This window comes from Hemiscyllium ocellatum, assembly GCF_020745735.1.
Source record: "Hemiscyllium ocellatum isolate sHemOce1 chromosome X unlocalized genomic scaffold, sHemOce1.pat.X.cur. SUPER_X_unloc_5, whole genome shotgun sequence".
In the NCBI taxonomy this organism is placed as follows: domain Eukaryota; kingdom Metazoa; phylum Chordata; class Chondrichthyes; order Orectolobiformes; family Hemiscylliidae; genus Hemiscyllium; species Hemiscyllium ocellatum.
In genome coordinates this window covers 100839-117374 of record NW_026867595.1, presented here as the reverse complement: position 1 = coordinate 117374, position 16536 = coordinate 100839, and the positions used below count along the sequence as shown (strand labels likewise).

Sequence of the window (16536 nt, the reverse complement as noted above, 5' to 3'; positions counted from 1 at the left end):
CCCCACCACACCACCCCCATAGTCCAACCCCCACCATCCCCACCCCACCACACCACCCCACCCCCACCGCTCTGAGATACATCCAAGTACAGAGAGAGGGAGGGAGAGAGGGGGGAGAGAGAGTTAGAGACTCCCATTCCCCCTTCCCCAACCCCTCCACACATCCGCCAACTTTCACAAACATCCCCCGTGTGTGTGTGTCTGCCCCAGGAACCAGCCAGAACGTTCCCTTGAGTCTGGGGACACACACTGGGCCCATTAAACTCCTCCGCAGCTGGAAGGAGCCTCTTGTTTGTTTAAGGTGAGATGGTTTGGGAAGTTGGGGGGAGAGAGAGGGAGCACCCTGTTCACTTTCAACAGCTACGTGGCCTGACAGTTACCCACTGGTTTGTCAAATGAACGCAGCAGAAGGTGAAGGTTGAGCTTAAAGCAAACATATTCTCCTTCCCCCTCCCCTCTAACTCTGAGAGTTGGGAGTGGGGAGTGAGGAAATACATGCTGGGGGCGTACAGGCCGTGACTGCACACTGCAGATGCAGTGGGACCGTCTCTCTGGTCAGATTATTGTGGCTGCGGTGAATTTGTTCTCTACCTGGGATCCCAGAGACCCCGCTCAGAAGGGCAAAGGATTACTGCTTCACGTTTACCCTGAACTTTGGAGGGAGTTCCTCGTGGATGGGGGAAAACAATAGGGCAGCGTATTCTGCACACAGCACGATCCACAAACAGCAATAGGGTGATGACCAGCGTTTTCTGTGCTGCTGGTGGGGAGCACCCACTCCCTCAGCACTGACCCTCCCACAGCACCCGCTCCCTCAGCACTGACCCTCCCACAGCACCCCTCCCTCAGCACTGACCCTCCCACAGCGCCCTCTCCCTCAGCACTGACCCTCCCTCAGCACCCTGTGCCTCAGCACTGACCCTCCCTCAGCACCCACTCCCTCAGCAGTGACCCTCCCACAGCACCTGCTCCCTCAGCATTGACCCTCCCACAGCGTCCACTCCCTCAGCACTGACCCTCCCACAGCACTGGCCCTCCCTCAGCACTGACCCTCCCTCAGCACCCACTCCCTCAGCAGTGACCCTCCCACAGCACCCACTCCCTCAGCACTGACCCTCCCACAGCACCTGCTCCCTCAGCATTGACCCTCCCACCGCGTCCACTCCCTCAGCACTGACCCTCCCACAGCGCCCGCTCCCTCAGCACTGACCTTCCCACAGCACGCACTCCCTCAGTGCTGACCCTCCCTCAGCACCCACTCCCTCAGCGCTGACCCTCCCTCAGCACCCGCTCCCTCAGCGCTGACCCTCCCACAGCACCGACTCCCTCAGCACTGACCCTCCCACAGCACCCACTCCCTCAGCACTGACCCTCCCACAGCACCCGCTCCCTCAGCGCTGACCCTCCCACAGCACCCGCTCCCTCTGCGCTGACCCTCCCACAGCACCCGCTCCCTCAGCGCTGACCCTCCCACAGCGCCCGCTCCCTCAGCACTGACCCTCCCTCAGCGCCCACTCCCTCATCACTGACCCTCCCTCAGCACTGACCCTCCCACAGCACCCGCTCCCTCAGCACTGACCCTCCCACAGCACCCACTCCCTCAGCACTGACCCTCCCACAGCGCCCGCTCCCTCAGCACTGACCTTCCCACAGCACGCACTCCCTCAGTGCTGACCCTCCCTCAGCACCCACTCCCTCAGCGCTGACCCTCCCTCAGCACCCGCTCCCTCAGCGCTGACCCTCCCACAGCACCGACTCCCTCAGCACTGACCCTCCCACAGCGCCCACTCCCTCAGCACTGACCCTCCCACAGCACCCGCTCCCTCTGCGCTGACCCTCCCACAGCACCCGCTCCCTCAGCGCTGACCCTCCCACAGCGCCCGCTCCCTCAGCACTGACCCTCCCTCAGCGCCCACTCCCTCATCACTGACCCTCCCTCAGCACTGACCCTCCCACAGCACCCGCTCCCTCAGCACTGACCCTCCCACAGCACCCACTCCCTCAGCACTGACCCTCCCACAGCACCCGCTCCCTCAGCACTGACCCTCCCTCAGCACCCGCTCTCTCAGCACTGACCCTCCCACAGCACTCGCTCCCTCAGCACTGACCCTCCCACAGCACCCCCTCCCTCAGCACTGACCCTCCCACAGCACCCGCTCCCTCAGCACTGACCCTCCCACAGCACCCGCTCCCTCAGCACTGACCCTCCCACAGCACCCACTCCCTCAGCACTGACCCTCCCTCAGCACCCGCTCCCTCAGCACCCACTCCCTCAGCACTGACCCTCCCACAGCACTGACCCTCCCTCAGCACTGACCCTCCCACAGCACTGACCCTCCCACAGCACTGACCCTCCCTCAGCAGTGAACGTGTTGACTTTTATTCAGGGTCTCCCGGAGGTGACTGATTCGCCGTAACTCGACAATGAGATTCGTTCGGACGGCGGTGCCGGTGATTCTGATGGTCAGTCTGTGCCTGGACAGCTGTGGGGCCAGACGGTCTGCTGACCTGTTCTGTGGAGGTGAGGTCATGGGCACTTGGATGTGTCCGGCCCTCTGGGTGGGGGTGGGCTGGGTTTACAATGGGCCCGTGGATCTAGGTACACTCTCCGCTAACCGCGCCCCCACCTCCTCCTACCCTGGAACCTTCCTCTGGGAATCTCGCAGGGGGATGTAGGGGTAGCTGAAGGTGGCTGGATCATCGAGAAGGAAGAGAGGACCCTTGAATGGGCCCGTCGCAGAGTTGACGGTGAGGGGGGAGGAGACGGTGTCAGTGCTGTACAGGAACACGCTCAACTCCCAGCAGGAGGCACTGGGCGCGGTTCCGGTCTCCGTGCTACGGGAAGGATGGGATTGCACTGGGACAGGGCGCAGAGGGGAGTCACCGGGACGCTGCCTGGGATGGGGAGAGGCTGCATGGGCAGGGGGCTGGTTGTGTGGAGCAGGTAAAGAGTCTCCCGATAGCGGTTAGGAGGGGCACGGACGGGATGGGAGATCGGAACGTGCTGTTCCCCTTAATCTAGGGGTCAGTCTAGCGGGGGAGGTGGAGGCATCAGTTCAAGGTGAAAGGCAAAGGGGATTTGTGACAGGTTTTCCACCTGGGAGTAGGTGCAGTGTGGTGTCCGTGAGGGTGGTCGATGTGGGACACATCCCTCAGAAAAGAGGGTGATCCGCAGTGCCATCGAGCTGCCCCCCCCGCTCAGCAGGAACCTGCCCAGTCTGGGGGTCCCGGTGGTTGGTGGTTGGTCATAGCTGCCACATTGGAAGATGGTTGTCATTGTTGGTCAGTCATCTCAGCTCCAGGACATCTCTGCAGAAGCTCCTCAGGGTAATGTTCCAGGCCCAGCTACTTCATCAATGACCCTCCCCTCCATCACATGGTCAGAAGTGGGGGATGTCCACCAATGATTGCGTGACGTTCAGCACTATTCGCGACTCTTCAGATACCGAAGCGATTCGCGTCCAAATGCAACAATATCCAGGATTGAGCTGATAAGTGGCAACTAACATTCTCACCACATAAATACCAGGCTCTGACCATCATCAATAAGAGACAATCTAACCACTGGCCCTTGACATCACTGAATCCCCCACTGTCAACATCCTGGGGGTTACCGTCTCTACGAGAGAGTGAATCTAACCATCGCCCCCCTTGACGTTCAATGGCGTTACCGTCACTGAATCCCCTTCCCCCCCACTATCAACATCCTGGGGGTTACCGTCTCCAACAAGAGAGAGAGAATCTAACCATCAGTCGCTTGACGTTCAATGGCGTTACCGTCACTGAATCCCCTTCCCCCCCACTATCAACATCCTGGGGGTTACCGTCTCCAACGAGAGAGAGAGAGAGAGAGAGAATCTAACCATCGCCCCCTTGACGTTCAATGGTGTTACCGTCACTGAATCCCCTTCCCCCCCCCACTATCAACATCCTGGGGGTTACTGTCTCCAACGAGAGAGTGAATCTAACCATCACCCCCTTGATGTTCAATGGTGTTACCATCACTGAATCCCCCTCCCCCCCACTATCAACATCCTGGGGGTTACTGTCTCCAACGAGAGAGTGAATCTAACCATCACCCCCTTGACGTTCAATGGTGTTCCTGTCATTGAATCCCCCTTCCCCCAGCTATCAACATCCTGGGGGTTACCGTCTCCAACGAGAGAGAGAGAGAGAGAATCTAACCATCGCCCCCTTGATGTTCCATGGCGTTACTGTCACTGAATCCCCCTTCCCCCCCACTATCAACATCCTGGCGGTTCCCACTGAGCAGAAACTGAACTGGGACCCAGCCCCATATCAATCCTGTGGCTCCAGGAGCAGGTCAGAGGCTGGGAATCCTGCAGCGAGTAACTCCCCTCCTCACTCCCACAAAAGCCTGTGAGAGGAGAAGGATTTAAAAAGGACATTGGGAGCAATTGTTTTATCCAGAGGGCGGTTTGTGTGTGGAAGTGGGGGACGTGGGGACAGTTACAACGTTTAAGAGGCATTTGGATAAGGACATAGATGGGCCAGGAACAGGGGCTGGTGTGGGACTAGTTTCGTTGGGAATTAGGGTCAGCACAGATTGAAGGGTCTGTATGACTGTGTGAAATGCAGAGGGGTAAGCGTGTCAGGCAGAGCACTGGAAGCTGACTGAGATAGAGTGAGGTGGAAGGACAGGCAGAAAGTTCTCAAACTGAGCCTCCTCCAACTGGAGTTACTAACACAGAGAGACTTGGGACCAGCAGGCACAGTGCTGTCATAATGAGAGAGAGGAGAACCTGGCAGATTTCTGAGGGACTGCGGAGGTAATTTGTGGAGATACACCCTTGGATAGATTACTTTTGCTTGATTGGGATATTGGTTTATTGTTTGCACTGGTTCCTGAATGGGAATTTGTGACATTTTCAGGAATATGTGCACTTGAGTGGAAATTTGCACGTCATTTCTGTACCTTAGCTTAAGAACAGGTGCATGGGGTATGAGAACGAGGGCGTGACGCTAAACGTGATGTTAGACCTGAGCTGGAGTGTTGGCTATGGTTTGTGGGCCCAGCGTTACAGGGAAGGTGTGAAAACACATCAGCGAGAGGGAGAGGGAGAGTGTGAGAGAGAGTGAGTGTGCGAGTGACTGAGTGTGTGCGAGTGAGAATATAAGAGGGTGTGTGAGTGAGTGTGTATGAGAGTGTGACAGAGACAGTATGTATATGTCTGTCTGTGAGAGAGAGTGTGTGTGAGTGAGAGTGTAAGAGGGTGTGTGAGTGTGTGTGTGTATGAGACTGACTGTGCGTGAATGAGAGTATAACAGGGTGTGTGTGTGTGTGTGTGTGAGTATGAGAGTGACTGTGCGTGAGTGAGAGTGTAACAGGGTGTGTGTGTGTCTCTGTGTATGAGAGAGAGACTGTGTGTGTGAGTGTATGAGAGTGAGCGTGTGGATATATGGGGTTTTGGGTCTCTGTATCTGAGGAAGGATGTTTCTGCGATGGAGAGAGGAATGGAGAGCAGCAAAGGGTTTCCCAGACTAACCCCTGGGGATGGCCAGGAGTGACGGACGGAGAGAGACTGGATCAGTTCGGACTGGAGTCACTCCTATTGGATGGGGCAGCAGGGCTGGAGGGACCAAATGGCCTCTGCCCCATTGTCTATTGTTTAATGAGATGGTTATTCCCTCCCACAAAGCTCTCCTTCCTATCCTCTCCCTCCACTCTCCCCAACCCCTTCACTATCCACACTTCCTAGCATCTCCCACCCTTCCTCAGCCCCCTTGACCTCCCTCCTGACCCCACTACCCTCCCCACTCCATCCCACCATCCAACCTAAGTACCTCCAAAGCCCTCTAATGACATCCTCCAACCCTCAACGCAACCACCCCACCCCTCGCTCCATCGTCCACCATCATCTCAATGAAGCCTCCCCAAGGACCCCTTCCCCCAGAGACTGACCCCACCTTGTCACCCCCCCACCCAGTGACAATACATTCCTCACCCCCCCCACACTCAGCGACTGACCCCCTGTTCCCCCAGTGACAGACCCCTCCTTCACTGACTGACCCCCCCCTCTCTCTCTCCCCAGCCTGCCGAGCCCTGGTTGACGAATTAGACTGGGAGATCTCTCGGGTGGATCCCACGAAGGTGATCGAGACCGGATCCTACTTCCTGGACGAGGATGGGAATCCCGTGGCCACTACGGTACGTGTTGGCGTGGGCCCCCACCACTCTGTAGCCCCGACCCTGACCAATCAGCTCGCTTCCTGACCTCCCATCTATCCCCTACACCTCCTCCCCTAAGTCCTGCCGCCCCCCCCGCACCACCCAACCACCCATTCCCATGAAAATCCCCTCCCCTCCTCCTGACTGACCACCCCACCCTACACAGTCTTGGGCGGGGTGTGTGTGTGTGGTGGGTTAAAGTTTTGGAGGGGTTGGGGGTGATTCAGCGGATGGGGGAAGGAGGTGATGATAGTGTCACCCAGCACCGAAACAGACCCTTCGGTCCAACTCGTCCATGCTGACCCAGATATCCCAACCCAATCTCGTCCCACCTTCCAACACCCGGCCCATATCCCTCCAAACCCTTCCTATTCATTTACCCATCCAAATGCCTCTTAAATGTTGTCATTGTACCAGCCTCCACCACATCCTCTGGCAGCTCATTCCATACACGTACCACCCTCTGTGTGAAAAAGTTGCCTCTTAGGTCTCTTTTATATCTTTCCCCTCTCACCCTAAACCTATGCCCTCTAGTTCTGGACTCCCCCCAACCCAAATAAATTGACCTTTGTCTATTTACCCTATCCATAACCCTCATTATGGAACAAAGTTAAAAATCACACAACACCAGGTTGTTGTCCAATAGGTTTATTTGGAAGCACTCATGATTTTGTAAACCTCTACAAGGTCACCCCTCAGCCTCCGACGCTCCAGGGAAAACAGCCCCAGCCTGTTCAGCCTCTCCCTGTAGTTTAAACCCTCCATCATCCTCGTAAATCTTTTCTGAACCCTTTCAAGTTTCACAACATCTTTCCGATAGGAAGGAGACCAGAATTGTACACAATATTCCAACAGTGGCCCCTAACCAATGTCCTGTACAGCTGCAACATGACCCTCCCAACTCCTGTACTCAATATTCTGACCAATAAAGGAAAGCATACCAAACACCTTCCTCACTATCCTATCTACCTGCGGCTCTACTTTCGAGGGGCTAGGATGGATGGATGGCAGGATAGATGAATGGCAGAGAGCAGTGATCATGAGGAGATTGGTGGCGGAGGAAGATTGTGGCAGGGTGGGGATGGACTGAAGGGTTTGGGGCTGAGGGAGAAGGGGGCGTCAGTGAGGAGGACATGGGCTAGAAGGGGGAGATGGGCTGAAGGGTTTGGGTTAAAGTGGAGAGGTTTGAGGCTGAGGGAGATTAGGGGTGTCAGTGAGATGGAGATGGGGCTAGGAGGGCAGGAGATGGGCTGAGAGGGTTTGGGGCTGAGGGGGATTAGGGGCGTCAGTGAGGTGGAGATGGGGCTAGGAAGAGGGAAATGGGCTGAAGGTTTTTGGGATGAGGTTGGGTGGGGTGTGGTTGAGTGGGTGGGGGGAGGTGTGAGCAGGGGCTGCTTGATGGGGACAGGTGATGACAGGGATCGTGTCTCACCCCCAATTTCTCCGCCCTCCAGATTCCCTACGCCCGGTCGGAGCTGTTCCTAATTGAGCTGCTGGAAGGGGTGTGTGGACACATGAAGGAATACGGTGAATACACTGACCCAGACACACACCGACACAGTTACGTGCGAGTGTTAACCCGAGATGGAGTTAGGACTGACCCCCCTCACACTCAGTTCACTGAGGACATTACCTCCAGGTTAAAACAAGCAGTAAGCATCTTGATCGCACTTTTAACAAGGTCACATTCTCTTCGGGCTGTCCATCCCAAGATGGGGTTGTAAAGGCCAGAGGTGCTGATTTGTCTGGTTTAAAAAGTGGAAAGAATTGGTCAGTTCTGGTTTTGTCTAGTTTGGGGTCGCTGTGGCTCAGATGCTGCTACAGACAAAACGTTCCATGCTTCAGCAGATGATTCCTGCCTGACCTTTCTCTCTCCTGCCCGCAGGAAGTTGTGTTTGAGTTTACCTCTTTGCCACGGGGTGTTTTTCAACGGGAGGTCACAGGAATTGGAACAGCTCCTTCGTTAAGTTGCCCTAACGGGTCACTCGCGTTTCCCCAACTGTGAAATTATTCTTAACTTCGTTTCAACCGTACTATGGAAATGAGTTCTGTTTGGTATAAAGCTGAGTGATTTGACCAGCTGCATCGCCCCTGGACTATCCGCATCACACCTACCACTAAAATAAGACAAACTTACAGGCTGGGCGGCCATCTTGAAGTACTTGAGGGGGGTTCATAACATTGTCGAGGGAACTTTCATCAGATGGTGTATTCCACCCTGTCACTGACCCTCCCACGGCACTGACCCTCCCACAGCGCCCGCTCCCTCGGCACTCACCCTCCCATAGCGCCCGCTCCCTCAGCACTCACCCTCCCACAGCGCCTGCCCCCTCGGCACTCACCCTCCCACAGCACCCACTCCCTCAGGCACTGACCCTCCCTCAGCACCCGCTCCCTCGGCACTCACCCTCCCACAGCACCCACTCCCTCAGGCACTGACCCTCCCACAGCGCCCGCTCCCTCGGCACTGACCCTCCCGCAGCGCCCGCTCCCTCAGGCACTGACCCTCCCACAGCACTGACCCTCCCGCAGCGCCCACACCCTCGGCCCTGACCCTCCCGCAGCGCCCGCTCCCTCAGCACTGACCCTCCCACAGCACCCGCTCCCTCAGGCACTGACCCTCCCGCAGCACTGACCCTCCCGCAGCGCCCACACCCTCGGCCCTGACCCTCCCGCAGCGCCCGCTCCCTCAGCACTGACCCTCCCACAGCACCCGCTCCCTCAGCACTGACCCTCCCACAGCGCCCGCTCCCTCGGCACTGACCCTCCCTCAGCGCCCGCTCCCTCGGCACTGACTCTCCCATAGCACTGACTCTCCCACAGCACTGACCCTCCCACAGCACCCACTCCCTCGGCACTGACCCTCCCGCAGCGCCCGCTCCCTCGGCACTGACCCTCCCTCAGCGCCCGCTCCCTCAGCACTGACCCTCCCACAGCGCCCGCTCCCTCAGCACTGACCCTCCCACAGCGCCCGCTCCCTCAGCACTGACCCTCCCACAGCGCCCGCTCCCTCAGCACTGACCCTCCCACAGCGCCCGCTCCCTCAGGCACTGACCCTCCCTCAGCGCCCCCTCCCTCAGGCACTGACCCTCCCTCAGCGCCCACTCCCTCAGGCACTGACCCTCCCACAGCACTGACCCTCCCTCAGCGCCCGCTCCCTCGGCACTGACCCTCCCTCAGCGCCCGCTCCCTCAGCGCCCGCTCCCTCGGCACTGACCCTCACACAGCACCCGCTCCCTCGGCACTGACCCTCACACAGCACCTGCTCCCTCGGCGCTGACCCTCCCACAGCACCCGCTCCCACAGCGCCCGCTCCCTCAGCGCTGACCCTCCCACAGCACCCGCTCCCTCAGCACTCGCTCCCTCAGCACTGACCCTCCCACAGCACCCGCTCCCTCGGCACTGACCCTCCCACAGCACCCGCTCCCTCAGCACTGACCCTCCCACAGCGCCCGCTCCCTCAGCACTGACCCTCCCACAGCGCCCGCTCCCTCAGCACTGACCCTCCCTCAGCACTGACCCTCCCACAGCGCCCGCTCCCACAGTGCCCGCTCCCTCAGCACTGACCCTCCCACAGCGCCCACTCCCACAGCACCCACTCCCTCAGCACTGACCCTCCCTCAGCACTGACCCTCCCACAGCGCCCGCTCCCTCAGCACTGACCCTCCCACAACGCCCGCTCCCTCAGCGCTGACCCTCCCACATACACCCACTCCCTCAGCACCCGCTCCAGGAGTGGGTTCTGATGCGGGTACACCCTCAGGCATAGTTAGTAATCCTGAAGTTCAGTGAAGGTGGGGGAGGGGGGGGTCAATTTGAACGCTGCCCGAGGGTGGGTTGGCGGCAGCTCCCAGCGAGCAGAGGTGAGGAGCAGCAAGATCCCACGGGATGGAGGTGTCCCGGCCTGCGCTCAGTTAGGGAACAGCAGAGACGCTGTGTGTGAGTGAGTGTGTGTGAGTGTGAGTGTGAGTGAGTGTAACGCCCTGCTCTCACCCGCAGTGTGAGAAACTGGCCGAGGAGTACGAGGAGGAATTCCTGGAATTTTTCTCCCATGAGTCCAGCAACGTGAAGGACCGACTATGCAGCAAGCGAACAGGTAGGCAAGGACCTCCCTCACCCCCCCACCCTGGCTGGAGGGAACCACCCCTGCCCAATGGGTGGGGGGGAGAAAGGGGTGAGCACTCTCTCAGGCTGAGGGGGTTCGGGCTGGGGTCCGCCGTCTCACAGAGTGAGGACTGTCTGCCCTCCATTGAATCTCTTACCCCCCAGGGCTAGGTTGGTGCAGACTCAGTGCAGAATGGCCTTATGCTGGTGTTGTTCATGGGGTAGGGGGAGGGGTGGAGACATTGTAGTGTCAGCGCTGGGTGGGTTGGGGGAGGAGAGGAATGAGAGACAGTGTGAGCGAGAGAGAGAGAGAGAGAGATATAGAGAGAATGTGGGAAAGACAGAGAGTGAGAGACAGACAGTTGGTATGAGATGGAGAGAGAGAGAGAGAGAGAGCGCGAGAGAGACACACAGAGGGAGACAGAGACACACAGACAGAGAGAGAGACACACACCGAGACATGCAGACACAGAGAGAAACACAGAGAGAGAGAGACACACACATAGACACAGAGAGACAGAGTCACAGACAGAGAGAGACACACACACACACAGACATGCAAACACAGAAAGAGAGAGAGAGATACAGACAGAGATGGGGGGGGGGGGGGGGGGGGAAGAGACATGGAGCGAGAGAACGTGTGCGTGTGTGACAGAGAGGGGAGAGAAAGAGAGACAGAGAATGAACCCTCTGCTTATCGGATGGCTTGGTCAGGGGAGTGGGAGGGAGTAGCCTGGAGAAGGCTGAATGGCCCCCTAATTCCGACATCCCAAACTCAGATGGGTGGGTGGGAGGGGGGATGCGATTCCAAACTGAGACCGTCTCCCGACAACGACGGAAGGGACCCGCGACCAGTACCGGGTGCGCCGAGGGGCGGGGGAGTGGGTGGGTGTGTGGTGGTGTCGGTTTTGGGTGGGGGGGAGGGGAGGGTGTGAGGGCGAGGGGGGGTGGGTGTGTGTGGTGGTGTGGGTTTTGGGTGGGGGGAGAGGGGGGGGGTGTGAGGGCGAGGGGGGGTGGGTGTGTGTGGTGGTGTCGGTTTTGGGTGGGGGGAGAGGGGAGGGTGTGAGGGCGAGGGGGGGTGGGTGTGTGTGGTGGTGTCGGTTTTGGGTGGGGGGAGAGGGGAGGGTGTGAGGGCGAGGGGGGGTGGGTGTGTGTGGTGGTGTCGGTTTTGGGTGGGGGGAGGGAGGGGGAGGGTGAGGGGGGATGGGTGTGTGTGGTGGTGTCGGTTTTGGGTGGGGGGAGAGGGGAGGGTGTGAGGGCGAGGGGGGTGGGTGTGTGTGGTGGTGTCGGTTTTGGGTGGGGGGAGAGGGGAGGGTGTGAGGGCGAGTGGGGTGGGTGTGTGTGGTGGTGTCGGTTTTGGGTGGGGGGTGAGGGGAGGGTGTGAGGGCGAGGGGGGGGGTGTGTGTGGTGGTGTCGGTTTTGGGTGGGGGGGTGAGGGGAGGGTGTGAGGGCGAGGGGGGTGGGTGTGTGTGTGGTGGTGTCCGTTTTGGGTGGGGGGTGAGGGGAGGGTGTGAGGGCGAGGGGGGTGTGTGTGTGTGTGGTGGTGTCGGTTTTGGGTGGGGGGAGAGGGGAGGGTGTGAGGGCGAGTGGGGTGTGTGTGGTGGTGTTGGTTTTGGGGGGGGGGAGAGGGGAGGGTGTGAGGGCGAGTGGGTGTGTGTGTGGTGGTGTTGGTTTTGGGTGGGGGTGGGGGGAGCCAGGAGGGTGTGAGGGCGAGGGAGTGGGTGTGTGTGGTGGTGTTGGTTTTGGGTGGGAGTGGGGGGGGAGAGGGGAGGGTGTGAGGGCGAGTGGGGTGTGTATGGTGGTGTTGGTTTTGGGTGGGGGGAGAGGGGAGGTGTGAGGGCGAGTGGGGGTGGGTGTGTGTGGTGGTGTTGGTTTTGGGTGGGAGTGGGTGGGAGAGGGGAGGGTGTGAGGGCGAGGGGGGGTGGGTGTGTGTGGTGGTGTTGGTTTTGGGTGGGGGTGGGGGGAGCCAGGAGGGTGTGAGGGCGAGGGGAGTGGGTGTGTGTGGTGGTGTCGGTTTTGGGTGGGGGGAGAGGGGAGGGTGTGAGGGCGAGTGGGGTGGGTGTGTGTGGTGGTGTTGGTTTTGGGTGGGGGGAGAGGGGAGGGTGTGAGGGCGAGTGGGGGTGGGTGTGTGTGGTGGTGTTGGTTTGGGTGGGGGGAGAGGGGAGGGTGTGAGGGCGAGGGGAGTGGGTGTGTGTGGTGGTGTCGGTTTTGGGTGGGGGGTGAGGGGAGGGTGTGAGGGCGAGTGGGGTGTGTATGGTGGTGTTGGTTTTGGGTGGGGGGAGAGGGGAGGGTGTGAGGGCGAGGGGGGTGGGTGTGTGTGTGGTGGTGTTGGTTTTGGGTGGGGGTGGGGGGAGCCAGGAGGGTGTGAGGGCGAGTGGGGTGGGTGTGTGTGGTGGTGTTGGTCTTGGGTGGGGGTGGGGGTGGGGGGGAGAGGGAGGGTGTGAGGGTGAGGGGCTCGCGGTGAGATCCTAGCCCTCCTTTCTGTTGTCTCCTCCTCCTCCCGCAGATCTGTGTGACCACCCACTCCACACCCACCACGATGAACTCTGAAGACCCGGACTCCCTCTCGCTGTTTCCCCCCCCCACCAGAGGAGAGTGAATTGGGGGGGGGGGGTTTGGAAATCGCTAAGTTGTGTTGTCCCGGGGTAAGGTCCAACCCCTTACACGGGGAGGGGAAGTGGGAATAAAGGACACACTCTTGACTCTCGGGACCAACCCCCTCGATCGAAAACTCTCTTTAAAACAAGGAAGCACCTCCCCCACCCCATTCTAACAAGACGGACCCCCTCCCCTCCTCCCACTCAGGAAGCTCCCGTCCTAACGCTGACATTTCTCAGCTCCTTCGCTCTGTTGGCTTTGCTGATCTGTCCCTCGCGTCCACGAATAAATGGGAATCAAGTACTGTGAGTCTGTGTGAGATTAAAGATGCCACCACCCACCCCCCCACCCACCCCTGTGCCTGGTGACCCACCTCTCGGCTACTGGAGTGAGGAAACCTAGGGGCAGGAGTTAACGGAAGGGTCCCCACCACCCATCGCCCATCGCCAGCTCCCGTCCCTCCAATGCTCCCTGGACCTGCTACGTTTTGCCCAGCTCCACACACTTGTTAATCGTGATCCTGCAGCATCTGCCATCCTCACCCTCCCTGGATCCTGGCAGGGGGGACGTGTTGCTGAACACAGAGACCTTGGAGTGCAGGTTCATAGCTCCTTGAAAGTGGAGTCGCAGGTAGATAGGATAGTGAAGGCAGCGTTTGGTATGCTTTCCTTTATTGGTCAGAGTATTGAGTAGAGGAGTTGGGAGTTCCTGATGAAGGGCTCTGGCCCGAAACGTCGAATTTCCTGTTCCTTGGATGCTGCCTGACCTGCTGTGCTTTAACCAGCAACACATTTTCAGCTCAGATCTCCAGCATCTGCAGACCTCACTTTTAACTAGAGGAGTCGGGAGGTCATGTTGCTGCTGTACAGGACATTGGTTAGGCCACTGTTGGAATATTGCGTGCAATTCTGGTCTCCTTCCTATCGGAAAGATGTTATGAAACTTGAAAGGGTTCAGAAAAGATTTACAAGGATGTTGGAGCCACAGGGAGAGGCTGAACAGGCTGGGGCTGTTTTCCCTGGAGCGTCAGAGGCTGAGGGGTGACCGTATAGAGGTTTATAAAATCATGAGGGGCATGGATAGGGTAAATAGACAAAGTCTTTTCCCAGAGGTTGGGGAGTCCAGAACTAGAGGGGCATAGGTTTAGGGTGAGAGGGGAAAAGACATATAAAATTGACCAGAATCCTACTGCATGGAAACAGACCCTTCGGCCCATCCAGTATGATCCGATCCCAAACCCAAAATTAAGTCGTCCCACTCCTGACCCACGTCCTTCCAAACCTTTCCCTATCCATGTCAATAGACAATCGGTGCAGGAGTAGGCCATTCTGCCCTTCGAGCCTGCACCACCATTCAATATGATCATGGCTGATCATTCCTAAATCAGTATCCTGTTCCTGCCTTATCTCCATAACCCTTGAGAGCTCTATCCAACTCTTTCTTAAATGAATCCAGAGACTGGGCCTCCACTGCCTTCTGGGGCAGAGCATTCCACACACCCACCACTCTCTGGGTGAAGAAGTTTCTCCTCATCTCTGTCCTAAATGACCTACCCCGTATTTTTAAACTGTGTCCTCTGGTTCGGCACTCACCCATCAGCGGAAACATGTTTCCTGCCTCCAGAGTGTCCAATCCTTTAATAATCTTATATGTCTCCATCAGATCCCCCCTCAGTCTTCTAAACTCAAGGGTATACAAGCCCAGTCGCTCCAGTCTTTCAGTGTAAGGTAATCCCGCCATTCCAGGAATTGACCTCGTGAACCTACGCTGCACTCCCTCAATAGCCAGGATAATGTCCTTATCCAAATGTCTGTTAAACGTGGTAACTGTCCCCACACCCCTCCACTATCTCAGGAAGCTCATTCCACATGGAAAGAATTATTTTTAAAAAAAAAGAGCCCCTCACTTTTAATATGAACCTCTCTCCTCAAGGCCCAAGTCCCCTCGTCTCGAACCCCAGGGAAAACACACCTACCGTTCACCTTATCCATGTTCCTCATGATTTTATAAACCTCGACAAGATCACCCCCCAACCTCGTCTGCTCCTACGTCCTAGCCTCTCCAGCCTTTTCCTGTAACTCAAATCTCCCCCTCCCCCCCCCTCATTCTCGGCAACATCTCGGTAAACCTCTTCTGAACCCCTCTCTGGGTTGATAATATCCCCCCTGGTCAGGGGGTGACCAGAACTGGACGCAGTCATCCAGACGAGGCCTCACCCACATCCTCTACGAGCCCAACGCGAAGTCCCCGACTCCCTCCACTCGAAAGGTCTGAGCGATGAAGGAAAGGGGTGGTGCGAGCGTGTGAACAGGCTGCCAGAGGAAGTGGTGGCGAAGGGTAGAGGGGGGATAAAGGGGAAATAGAGAGAGTCTGCTTTAGGGCTACTGTCAAATACGCCAAAAAATACCCCCCTCATTGCAAAGCACAAGGAACCGGGGATACCGAAACTCTGTTAAAAACAAGATTTCTGGAGAAACCCAACAGGTTTCTCTTCTCCACTGGGGTGGGCAGAGAGGTAACGTAGACAGGGCAAGAGCTGACCCATCCCTGGCCAACAACTCTGTCTCACTGGAGCCCCGCAGTGAGACACTCTGCGCAACCTGAAAGAGCGGTGTCTCGTTTACCGCTCGCTGATCCCGTGACCTTTGCGATTCCTTCGTTTTAGGGACCACCCCTCCCGGAATATCTCCTTAGAGATGTCTTTTTACCCCCCCTCTCACCACCCCCAGGTGCTGACATGGTATGGGTTGGTCTCGGCTCATTTTCATCAGCAGCTTATCCCCCCCACCCCTTTTCCTATCTCCACCCCCCAATAATGTTATAGGATCCAGGAACAGAAATCAGGCCATTTGGTCCCTGTCGGGTCTGCTGCACCACTCGATATTAGAACAATACAACAGAACAGGCCCTTCGGCCCTCGATGTTGCGCTGACCTTCCATCCTACTCTGAGCTCAGACTAACCTCCATCCCACTATCACCCATGGGCCTGTCCAAGAGTCGCTTAAGTGTCCCTAATGTCTCAGACTCTAGTCCCCACCCCACTGGCAGTGCATTCCACCCACCCACCCACTGACACCTCCCTCAGACATCTCCCCGAAACCCCCCTCCAATCACCTTTGATAACACCCCCTCGTGACAGCCATTCCCACCCTGGCTATCCACTCTCTCTCTCTCTATGCCGAGATCTGTACACGATGATGAGAGGCAGTCTTTCTCAACCCCCATTCTCCCTCTGAAACCCTGACTAATCAGGAGCCTATCGATCTCCCTCTCACAGACCCTCGATGACGCGCCCTCCCCACAGCCCCTCGATAGCAGGGAGTCCCACAGCCCTCTCCACCCTCCGGCTGAAGAAACTCCCCCTTGCTCTCCATCCTGAAGGGTCGTTCTGAGGCTGCGCTCTCGGATCCCGGTCCCTGGAAACACCTTCCCCACGCCCCCTCCATCCTGGCCCCTCGGTATTCTGTACGTGTCAGTCAGATCTCCTTCTCATCCCCACAGCCCCCAGAGTCCAGAACCGCTCCTCCCATGACCCCACCCTTCATCCACGGGATCTATCTCCTGAATCTCCCCTGGACCCCACCCTCACCCCCCTCCCTCCTAGCTGCTCCGTCTGCCGAAAAATAAAAAACCTTTGTCAACT

General features: G+C 58.0%; 1 protein-coding gene across 1 annotated transcript; it reads left to right on the top strand.

The window, feature by feature from the left end:
• The first annotated feature begins 214 nt into the window (after window positions 1-214).
• Window positions 215-16534, top strand: LOC132808975 (protein canopy homolog 2-like). The gene is made up of 6 exons (XM_060822368.1): window positions 215-301; window positions 2388-2521; window positions 6054-6169; window positions 7645-7842; window positions 10190-10286; window positions 12801-16534. Exons 2-6 carry the CDS (start codon window positions 2425-2427, stop codon window positions 12842-12844), a joined length of 552 nt encoding a protein of 183 aa, XP_060678351.1. The 5' UTR covers window positions 215-301; window positions 2388-2424; the 3' UTR covers window positions 12845-16534.
• Window positions 16535-16536: the final 2 nt, after the last annotated feature.